At 35.6% G+C, this 12,007-nt stretch overlaps 1 protein-coding gene across 1 annotated transcript in view; it reads left to right on the forward strand.

Annotated features, from left to right (window-relative positions):
- Positions 1 to 6,810: 6,810 nt before the first annotated feature.
- The window catches only part of LOC104164126 (sodium channel protein type 2 subunit alpha-like), a gene marked incomplete at its 3' end in the record, with an annotated part of 58,596 nt that continues 53,399 nt past the window's right edge, over positions 6,811 to 12,007 (forward strand). The window contains exons 1-3 of the mRNA XM_009703362.1: positions 6,811 to 7,077; positions 10,497 to 10,615; positions 11,510 to 11,599. Coding sequence (XP_009701664.1) covers positions 6,811 to 7,077; positions 10,497 to 10,615; positions 11,510 to 11,599 — 476 coding nt within the window. The remainder of the gene's footprint in view (positions 7,078 to 10,496; positions 10,616 to 11,509; positions 11,600 to 12,007) is intronic.

Below are 12,007 nucleotides of genomic sequence, written 5' to 3' on the forward strand. Positions count from 1 at the left end.
AAGAATAAATGGAGTTTTTGAAACTCATATCACTTGAAGAATATTCTTAAATGTATTTTTGGCCTGTGTTAGGTTTTGTGGACTAACCCATGTTCCATCCTGCTTTTCCTACACCTCTGTGCTCTTAGGTTGGAAAAATGTGTCTGTGTAAATATGTAGACATATCTTTGTCTACTGCAATTAATTTTGAGAAGCTTTGGACACAAGCACAAAGAATGAGAGAGTCCTGAAGAAACTTCAGTCTTGAAGAAGCTTCAGCTCCCAAGGAGAAACTTACCAATTCCATTTTCTGTTAGAAATGCAGCCTTTTTTGTTTTCATAATAGCAAAGGACCCAGTGGCTAAATTCTGAGATTTGGCATTTCTTAGAAAAATAAAGGTAAGACTATCCTTTCTTCTCAGCCAGAAATAATGTTTCACTTCATAGATGGCCATTTGATGTAGCACTATATACTTTCACCAAAATATCAGTGGGAAAATGAAACGAGCATGTTTAATGAAGTCTAGCTGTAGAAATTTGTTTTACATGTATTGTAGCTATTTTCCATTAGAATGTAAGGATTTTTAATATTGGAAGGTATTTGCAAAATATTAATTATTTGCAAAATATTAATTAAGTACTGTATTCCAACTAGGTTGATAGGCTAAGAAAGAGACCCTTCCTCTTCCTCTTAAATTGCATATGGTTTTCATTTGGCCTTCTTCAGATTTCTCCAATATTTCAAGTATTCACACTTGATCTCTTTTCACACCTTCTCAGAGGCAACTCATGATGTTAAAGAAAATATAAGGCAGGCCTGCACTTAAAGAATTCCTAGAGTTTTTTGTCAATTTTTATAAATAAATGGGTCAAATGATTTATTTTGGGGGTTCTACAACTTGCAGGTACATATCTGAGGAGTCCAGGTTCATTTCTTTACATAACCTATCTATTTTTGATTACTCCAGTTTACTAGGTACAGCATATGTTGGCCTTGATGTAAGAATCTTAATCCATTATTTCCACTCCTAGGCAGGAGGAGAGAAGAAATAGGAACAAATTAGTTCAAAAGCGAATGTTGCAGTGAGGTAGAGAGGGAAGAAAAGAGATGAGTGTGGAACAGCAGTGGGCAGAAACAGGCAAATAAGCAGGGGGAAAGACTATCCATAGCAATGTCTTGGTGAGAGAGAGCAGTGTCCAAAGATATCCTCCCAAGAAGCAGCTGCTGGATCTTTCAGACAGCTCTGAGATTGCTTTCCAGTCTCTAATCTAACCTGTTTTGAGTGTTTTCCCATCTGCCTAGTCTTTCAGCAGTCAGATGGAGTCTCATGTATTATATTCTACCCAGATTTCCAAACTCTTACAGTACCTTCTTTTGTTGAGGCTGGGGTTCTTAAGATTTAGTTAACATGCTTTCACACCTTATTACAAGTCATTACCATTACTGAGAACATTAAATAAAATTGCATGTAACATCCCTGAAGCACCACATTAGTATTAATTCATTAGTATTTCCTGTATTTACTGTTCTTCGGTCAGGTTTCAGCCAGTGTGAACTACCAATTCATATTCAGCCATTTATCATTCTAAATCCTTTTAAAGAAAGGTTTTATTATGGAAATATTATTTCTGTTGCATACCCTTATTAGTTGATTTCATATTCTCATAACAAGTAAGTATTTTTTTCTTCCATGATTTATTAATTTTATTAATAGATACCTGGTGGTGATTTAATTATTTTTATTTTGAATACTTACATAACAGGCTGCTGAGGTTGACTGTACAAATCCAGACAAAAATTATAGTCATTACTATGGATAGATTATAGTCTAAGGAAAATGGTATGATAGATGAATGATAAATGTTAGAAAGAATGGAAAAAAAGGAAAATAAATCTTACATATTAGTCAGTTAGGACCTGTAAACACAAATGATCATAGTTTAAATTAGTAGATTACAGTTTAAAGAAGAGGCAGGTTCTGAGCAGGTGCTAAATGCTGGAGGTTGTTTTCAGCTTTGAGGAAGTCACTCCTTTCCTTAAAAATACCTACTTTTGTGGAACCAAGAATGACAGATTCCATGGCTTAGGACCCATGGATAGTTTTGACTGGATATCTCTTTAGATACCTCAATTTACTCTGCATCGCATTGCATTTAACACTTTGAATTACACCAGTGACATTTGGGGGCTCTTTTTTTCTTTTTGGAGTTCTGTTTCTTATACAAATATTTTTAAAGCAATAAAAAATACTGTAAAGATGCCAGAAAAAACAAGGTAAATGTCAATTATGAAAAGATAATAATCTGTAACTGTAAAAAAATACTTCAAAGCACTGCAGCAGATAAGGGGATAGGTTTTTCTCTATGAAATTAGCCTCTGTGCACAAATGCCATGAGAAATTTTAATAAAAATATTTCATTTTAGATTGTGTTCACAACAAACTAATATTTACCCATCCTTTTGTTTTTAGGGTAAATTCAATGCAGCATTACTCAATTTGGAAATTAATCAGAGCATAATAACTTAAACACAACTTATCTTCACTTCCAGAAAACTAATACCTGAATTTTGCAAAACAACTTCCCAAATACTAAGAGAGGGAGTTAGGATGACTTAGACTTTTCCTGCATACACTCCCTCTGTACTCCTTTCCTCCTCGGGACAGTGGTAGTTTGAGTTGAGGTAATTTTTGGGTGACAACAGCACACAACAGTTACACTTTCTACTTCTAAAGCTGCAGAAAAGAATCTCTATCTGATGCTGTAGGGCTGCCACTAGCCCTCTTGTTTCTGTCTCTCCTACCATGGGAGCCCTACCTTTTTGATTTGGGCAAGTATCTTTACTGGCCTAATGTGAGAACAGCTAGTGTTATTAACACCAGTGATTTAGAGCAGAATTTCTAAGCCAGGTTTTAGCATCTGAGAGGCTATTTCTGTGCTTGGCACAGAGGAAGATATTATTCCCAAATTACAGTCTCTGGAATAAAAGATTAGCATAAGAAAATTATGATAGTTGATCATTTTACAGATTCCATTTGCTATCCTTGCACTTATTCCAACCCTAATCAAATGCATGTTTTTGTGCCAGTGTTTCAGTTTTAATGGAATAAAAATCTTAGTAGTCAGCTTTTTCAAGGTTTTAGCAGGAAAAGAATTCCAATGCTAGTGCTCTAAAAGCAAAAAAGCCCATCCTATAAGAAACACTGCAAGGTTTGCTATTTCTCCATCTTGAAAATTTTGAAGGGTGTATGTGGACTGTTTCATGCAGAATGCAAATAACCTGTTAGATAACCTGATGATTTTAATAAATAATCATAGTATCCACCTGGTTCTTACACCAATACTTTCACTTTTACCATTTGCCTGATTTAAGATATCATAAAAATAGATACCTGCAGGCCACTTCTTTTGGCTTTTTCAGAGACACACACAAATTAATTTGACATCATTAGCACAGATATTTCACTTTCTGAGTCATCTTCTGTGTAAATAGTGAGAAGATAATTATATTCAAAACTAAAATTTAACAAGTTATCCATGGACATAATATAATTAACTGAAATATGCATAAAATTAAGAATGCATAGATACTGTTTATTGCTCAGTCTTATTATTTAAAGGCAGGGATTGAAGGAAAACTGGAGAAGGATTGATGGAATGCAATGCTCAAACACAACTAAATGAATTTATTTGGCAAAAGCATGTCTTTAATAAATCAGACCTTATTTTTTCTAATGAAATCTATTGAATTGTAAACCATTATACACATGATATCTAGGCCCAAATTGTATTTCAATTACTTGAAATTCTTTTTGCTGAGCAGTATCAGGTACTGGGGGGCCTGGACCACATGTATTTTTGAGACTATTCCTTTAAAGATGTTTTTTTAATGAACGCTATTCTGAAATTATTAGATATACAGAATTTTTTGTGTGAATGCTGCCCAGTATAATTCATGTCCTGGCAGTTTAGTTACCGGATAACAAGCGATTTTAAAACCAGTGAAGGAAGAAGAGGGAAGCTGTCACTAACAAATGAGTGGTTCATAGTTCGAGGATTGCTAAAAGCTTGTTCAGGTCTCAGTGCAGTGAACAGAATTACTTTTGTTTCATTGTTCTATTAAACTACTGCATGTATAGCAACAGTAATCGAATACATATTTGCGTGTTGTTCTATTAAGCTCTGTAATCTGAATGAAAACACTTGGGGCATATTTAGTACAGGAAAAACCTTCTTGTGCAACAGCAGCAGCCAGGAAAGATATAACTGCACCAGACAGTAGTGGAGACAGGACTGAAGTAATGTTTCCAACTTATCAAGGAAACTTTTCTAAAGCATGTTTTACAACTGTCTGAGAAATACAGTGGAACCCCAAGTTTGCTAATATTACTTTCCCCAGTCATTCATTGGCCCCTTTGTGGACTTCTAGCCATACAAATGCATCTATTTCCAGTGAGGACAATGTATTTTGTTAGAACATTCATAACCATAACTGTTAATCGATGGAAAGCAGCCTAACAAAATGCACTGAACTAAAAAGAGAGGACAAACCCACTGATGACTCTAGAAGGGTGCACCTTTTAAGACTAGTTTCCTAGAAAAGGCACCTAGGTCAACAACATGAATCATAGACCTGTGAAATATAGAAAAAAGGAATAAATTTTTCAGAAAGGCCAGAGGGAAACCTCAAACGTCTTCTTAGTTTACTCATCCAGGATGGGCAAAAGCAATAATCAAAGGAGCGTGGACCGTATCCAGAGAATGTGTGTGCTTTTAATTCTCAAATAAAGGACAATTTTTGAGTTTGGGATTCTTATAATTGGGAGTTAAATTAATAAAAACCAGGTATCAGCAAAGGCTTTCATCTTGTACAAACTAAAAATTAGTAGCAGAAATTTCAGTATAGCAACATGTGATAAGGTTGCCTGCTGGAGACTGGCTGGCTTAATTTATTTTTTGCTTTATACTGCATCAGTACCTCCAGCCCTTCAAGGATCTCTGTGATTCTACACATTACATATTAACTCATTGTTCTCCAGTCTCTTCCCTGAGAAAAGCTTTCTCCTTGTCTACATTACAGCATGTTTTATTTATGAATTTATGGTCGGGTACCTCAGTTCTGGCCTTGTGTTACTTAGACGCTTGGTGCTATAATCTACCAACTAAATTACTTCACGGATCTTAGTGCTGATTGTAGACACCGATGCTGTGCTGTGAACCCACTCCAGAAAGACTTGAGGTTGCACAGGAGCAGGTTTACCCATCATGTCATTGGATTGGTAATTCAAATTTAAGAATATGAAGTTTAATTTCTTTCCTCCAGTTTTATACTGTAGATTCTTCAAGCACTTTTTAACATCTCCCTCTACCTTCATACAGGATTTGATTTTGGGAGGGGTCATTTGAAAAGGAATCCATTATTTCATAAGATCATTACTGTAGCACTTTGTGTGTGTGTGTGTGCATGTGTGCAGTTTCTACAAACTATTCCAGACAGGCAAGAAGCTTTAGGAGAAAGACTATTGAATGAATGAAAATGAATACAATATTATGTCTCAAATCTAGACATGGCAACTCCAGGATACTGATATCGCACATTCATGAGGTAACGTAGGGAAGGCTACATGGCTTTGTGTACAGAAAACACAATTAGAACTCATTTCAGATGCTGAAACCCACTCTTAAAAATTGGGTTTCATGATTAAAATTATTACTGCACTATGCCACAAACTTTTACAAAGTAGACATCAAGTAAGGCTATCATTTCTTACTTGGTGGCACTGTTCCTTAATCAGATCTGCCTGCCTTCCACCATTCCCTGCCTCCAGCCATTCGGAGCTCTCCACTGTGCTGTACAGTGCATCAGTGTAAGCAACTGGCCTGCTGCAGAAGGACTTGGAAGAGAGAAAAGAACGTTACTTTCAGCCGATGCACTGCAGGGCTGCATAAAGAGACCTGTTGTACAGTGGAGATTTCGTGCAGAGAGCAGGAAAAAGCAGCAGGGACTACATCATCCAGCACTGGCACCAAAGGCACTCATAGGGCACCAGAGTCTTAGATTTCAAACTAGTTTTAGTCTGAAATACTATTATGACCCTTGCCTTGCAAAAAATCATTTCCTGAATAGTCTTGATTGTACATCCCGTTTCCTTTTACTTAAAAGGCCTGTGGCTTTGATTCACAGCTCACAGACAGTCAATAAGTGCAACCTAACCTGCTTTGGTATCTAACATTAACCTTCAGCACAGTAAACTGTCAATAAGAAAGAATTATGTTTGTTCCTCCCATAATTCAGTTGCTGTCATTTAAACAGCATTAATCGTACAAAAACTTCTTTTTCCTTTAATGAAAGTATTTACACTTGTAAAGTTGGATTACTGATACTTGAAAAAATACGGGAAGATAGAATGTATTAAGTAGTAAAATATAGGTGTACAATTTTCAAGAGTACTTCATAGACTATGCATTTATACTTGCTGTTAAAAAAAGATATACTGCTAACACTTGTAGCAGTATTTTGCTCTAACTGGGAGAGTCTAAGGAGATAGGCAAAGCAGTGTTTGTGGGCAGAAGTAGTGTCTTTTTCTAGAACAGCAGGAAAAAGCTGAAAAATAATTTATAAAATATCTAAATAAATTTTGAGCAGTTGCTTTTAACTTTCATTCTGCCTTGAAATATGCTGCTTCTATTTCAGGCCTGGAAAGGGTTTCTGAGCAAATGTTGGTTTTTTTTTCTGTTGGTACAATCTAGTTTTCCTAAATTATCTAATTTTCTTTTATAGGTCATTCTTATGCAAGAGGCTAAAAGTAATTAAATTTGCAGGATGAAAACATGGCACAGGCACTGCTGGTACCACCAGGACCTGAGAGCTTCCGCTATTTTACTAGAGATTCTCTCGCAGCTATTGAAAAGCGTTCTGCAGAAGAAAAAGCTAAAAAGCCCAAGCAAGAACATACAGACGATGATGATGAAAATGGTCCAAAACCAAACAGTGACTTGGAGGCAGGAAAGACACTGCCATTTATTTATGGTGACATACCTCCAGGAATGGTATCTGAACCTTTGGAAGACCTGGACCCATATTATATCAATAAAAAAGTGAGTGAATAATCTTTTGCACAAAAAAAAAAGAATATAATTTTCTACACTAGAAAAGTTTCATCCCAAAATATGGTGTTTAGAGCCATCAAGCTGCTAAACATACAGAAACATCCTCTCGTTTAACAGAACTCATTTATGCTCTTCTATATTGTGACTCCTTCAACTTCCGTTGTTACTTGTTATTTACTTCATTGTAAGGAAGATATAGATGCCTTGAGCTTGCCTGAACTTGCAAACACCACTGAATTTTCCTGATTTCAATGTAGCAGTAAGACTGGATATGACAAAGGAGGTGTTCCAAGCATGGTTTTGCAGTGGAGATAACCAGGTAGCATCCATCCAAGTTAGTGAAATAAAGGACTGTAGCTGTATTCTTTGTTTCTGTTATAGCTATATAACTTATGTAAACATATATATATATATGTAGGTATTAAATATATCTAACTATATATATGTGGTGTATAGAGACTCTGTGTAAATCTTGGGTCATATCAAACTACCACAATAAAAGCTGTTGCTTGAAGTGCTTGGGACTACTATGATAAATCTCTGCTGTATAGCTGTCAATTAGAAGTCTGTGGCAGACACCACAGAAAAGCTGTGGTGTACTTCCCCTTCCGATTTGCACAGTCATACAAAGTCCTCATTTTTCACATGATCTGCTAGTCAGGGACCTGGAGATAGAAATGCCAGTTCAAACGTTTGCCCTTGAGTTTTTTAAAAGTCAGGATCTGCAGTACAGTATATGTTTTTTGGTCTTGTAGCAATGATGCATCCAATCTAGAAACATTATATGACTTAAAAGAAAGACAAGGAACAGACAAGTATATCTCTGTAGCTGTGATCAGTTGTAGACTGTGTTAAAGTCCTCCAGGATCTGAAATAGTCCAGCCTGGAAATAGTTAAAAATACCTTATGTCCAGCACAGATTAGTAAAAGGTACAGCTGACAGTAAGAGCAGGTTCTTCTCTGTACCCTCTATCTGCTTATTTCTGCATGCTCCTTTAGCAGCATCAATATGTTCTCTCAGTTCCTGATAGACCTGCAAAGTGTTGTGGTAAGGAGAGTGAAGGAAGATGAAGCTGTGGATAATAACCCTAAATTAAAAAATGCAGAACGTGTTTTATGGACAAGTGCTTGGGATTATCTTTTCCTGTCTTTCTGAAACAGAGAAGGAAATGGACACAGTTGCTCTCATGATGGCTTGAAGCGTTCCAGGCTGCCATCGAGATAAGAAACTTGATGTTGAGCAACTATAAAAAAATGAAGACATAAAATATTCTAAACTGTAAAGAAACTTACTTTGTTTGTTAGGAAAAAATCATGCCAATAGTACTCTCAATTTTGTGGCTAAATTTGTGGTTGTCTTTGGTTCACAAAACTGTTTTTAAAGTTATGGCTTCAGTAATAGGAAAATAAAATAAGCAGAATCCATATGTAATTGCATAACCTAACAGTTGCCAAAGTTAAATAAACAGTGCTGTAGATAATACAAATATTAACATTATTACAGAAATTTAAAGAAATTAAAGCCCAGAGAAGGAGTGTTATCAAGGGTTATTTTCATTTATACGGTTTTGCTTAATCAACAGTTCCATGCACATCCTTACTTACAATAAAATTGTGTGCACTAAGCCCTTTTCTTGACTAGCTGCAAAAAAAATAAGGAATAAAGTTTTGTAAATAAGTTCAGGAATAAAGTTTTCTAAACAAGTCTTCTACAAATGAAATATCAAAAAACCTGATAAGTACTGAAGTATACTTTCTATCCTCCAATGATCAAATAAAGTAGTCAGATTTTTTGGAACAAAAGTGTAAAAACTCAGACTACTGATGGACTTGTTAGTCTATGAGAATAATTAGTAAACTACAGAATCTTCTGTCACAGGTGACATCTGTATTTATTTTACGTACCAGCCTAATGTGCTCAACAGAAAACAAATGGACATCTTAAATGATGAACTAGAATTAGTCATCCCTCCTCCAGTTTATAGCTGAAACTATTCTTAATCATCAACTTGTCAACAGAGAGAACGTCATACATGAATTGTAGTCTTGCCTTCAGGCTCTGCTGCGGCAGGGACCTTGGGACAGGTAACACCTTTCTAGCATTTCTAGCTGGGTGAAGGACTGTAGGGCAGAGAGAAATGCCAATGAGTGTCAGTCCATTCTCTGTCATCCTCAGTGCTACACTTAGTATCATTCTGGGAACAGGTACCAGCAACACTCCTTTACCTGTTTTCTTGCCCACTGTAGAGAGGTTTGCTTTCTCTCCCAGACACGTAAGACCAGATAGGCAGTAAAGGCCATAGACAGGGCAGCATTTTTCTGATCACAGCCAAGTTTTTACAGAGAATGGAAATCAACATGGAGAACAGTGATACTATATAGCTCTGCTGAGAGCATAACAAAGACTCTATTATGGTAACACAAAGAAGAGCCATTACCATCAACAAAGAGCAAAAAGAATGAAGAATAGTCATGTCCTGAAGAAATTTCAAACAGCACCAAAGATGCAAGTAAACCTCACACACAAATACATTTGGAATAAAAATGAAAACACTTAGGCGATGACCGCCAACAGGAACAGAGTGAAATGAACACGAACTGTAGGTTAATCAGGTCAAATTTTAGAAGATAATATCTACTTAAATTTAGTGCTCACATATAGGGAAAATAAGAGCATATTGTTAAAAATGAAAATAGCATTTTTTTGAAGAAAAAATTTCTTGCTATAGGATGCCAAAATCTGGCGTACATTTGTCTCAGACTGCTCAGAATTATGTCAGCTGGCAATTTATTAATCCCTTTTATTTTTTCACGGATGCATTTTTAGAAGATATATATAATTGATATTGGTAGCATTTAGCAAATCTAAAATGAAAGGAAAATTATTTTAAAATTATGGTTAATTGTTTAGTGACAGGTGTTTGTCCTTGTTACCATATGTATGTGTATATAATTCTGTCAAGTATTTGTTCCAAATAGAAACTGGCATTTAGAATTGCCCTTTTGCTGTTTTGGGTTTGTTTGTGTTTGCTCATAAGGTAGAATGTATTTGATTAATTTGAAACTCTGACTTTAATCAAAGACTTTGTTAGAAATAACATTGAAAATATTTTGGTGGTGAAATGCCGCATTTTGCTATTATTGATAAGCTGACATTGGTGTTGATAATTCTCACCAATTTTAGTAACATCAGAATTCAATCCACATGCTGGGAAATTTAACGGATTGGACAATTGGCTGTGGAAGGCTTAATCCACTGTATTCATAGCGATCAGTTATTTTCGTACCACAGGTAGACAGTAAAATGGAACTTGAACCTCCCAGGCAGAGAATGGAATCCTTTAGAAGGAGGTAAAGACATTTATATAGTCAACACTGTATTTTAATTTTGTATTTCTTTTTTGCAGACTTTCATAGTGTTGAATAAGGGGAAAGCAATTTTCCGATTCAGTGCCACATCTGCCTTGTACATTTTAACTCCTTTTAATCCCATCAGAAAAATTGCTATCAAGATTTTGGTACATTCATATCCTTTTTTCTTAATGTTCATTTAAGGGTTGCCATTTAAAATTATTTAATTACCGAAATAATTTTTATATGGATATACAGATTATGTCCCTATGGGTGTACTATGTTAACTAAACATACGCTGATCACACATAAAAAGCAGCATTATCGCATGTGAATTGCAGTATGACCTTCATTCCTACTGAGAGAATTCTCTACTGAACCACCTAAAGCTGTCAGAGTTTAAGTATCAGGCTTTATATACAAAAGGAGACCTGATCCCATACTAAGCCCTGCAGCTAAGGCCAAATTAGTAACAAACCATTGCACTTGAACATATCTAAGGTCACACTTTTACCAAGACCAGTAGTACTATTCATGAACTAGACTCACTTAGCAAGGACAAAAGAGCATGAGTAAAGAGCTGCTTTTTCAGGCACACTTTTTCAGCATTGGGTTTTCAGTATTGAGGTAGGTGTCCTATAAAAGATCCAGGTCAGAATAAAGCAGAATGTTTTCAAATGTATTTCAATCATGGCCAAAGAACAACTTGGGCGTAAACAACCAACCTCTGCCTAAAGATCTTTTAGAATGATCCCACTGGCTTCAGTAAGTAGTTATGTTTGGGTACTCATTTCATATTTTTAGAGACTTAAGGATGTGTAAGTTTCATTTAAATCTTAAACTTACCATAATTATAAAAGTAATGCATTGTTTTACAGTAAGTGCACCATAACATGCCAGACAGCATAGCATTTAAAATAGAAAAAATTATGTGCAAAGCTTTATTTTCAGATTTTATTTAGAATGTCACGTTATTTGTACATATTTTTATACACTTAATATTTTTAATTATTTCAGTGTTATAAAACTGTCATACTTTTTTGACTTACATGCCTTGACTATAATCTACATTATTCAGCATGCTTATCATGTGCACTATTTTGACCAACTGTGTATTTATGACCATGAGTAACCCTCCAGACTGGACAAAGAATGTAGAGTAAGTTAAACATTTTTACTTCTTTATTTTTGTGTGACTCCAAACAAGAAGCATTTATGGGATGTTGCATGCCAGAATGGGCTTTTCCAGAGTAATGAAGAATTAGATTCCATGAGATCATCAATATCTTTCTGGTTTCCTCCTGAATAATTTAAATGGTTTAAGAGTAATGCCTTGTTCTTTAAAATTATGCCTGAGGAATATCTGAATTTCTACTGTGAAGTATGAACATGAGCTCTTGTCCTTGGGTGTTCTCAGCTGTAAATTAGAAAAGGAGCTCCAGAACTTCAAACATGCATGTAAAATTGTTACATGTCTTTGGTGAGGCCAGCCATATATTGCTTGGGTATCCATGATCTTAGTACAGTGGGACATTCGTTGTGGCTCACTGTTGTGAACTCAGAAGTG

This window comes from Cariama cristata, unplaced genomic scaffold (genome assembly GCF_000690535.1).
Source record: "Cariama cristata isolate BGI_N322 unplaced genomic scaffold, ASM69053v1 scaffold8897, whole genome shotgun sequence".
Taxonomy (NCBI): Eukaryota; Metazoa; Chordata; class Aves; order Cariamiformes; family Cariamidae; genus Cariama; species Cariama cristata.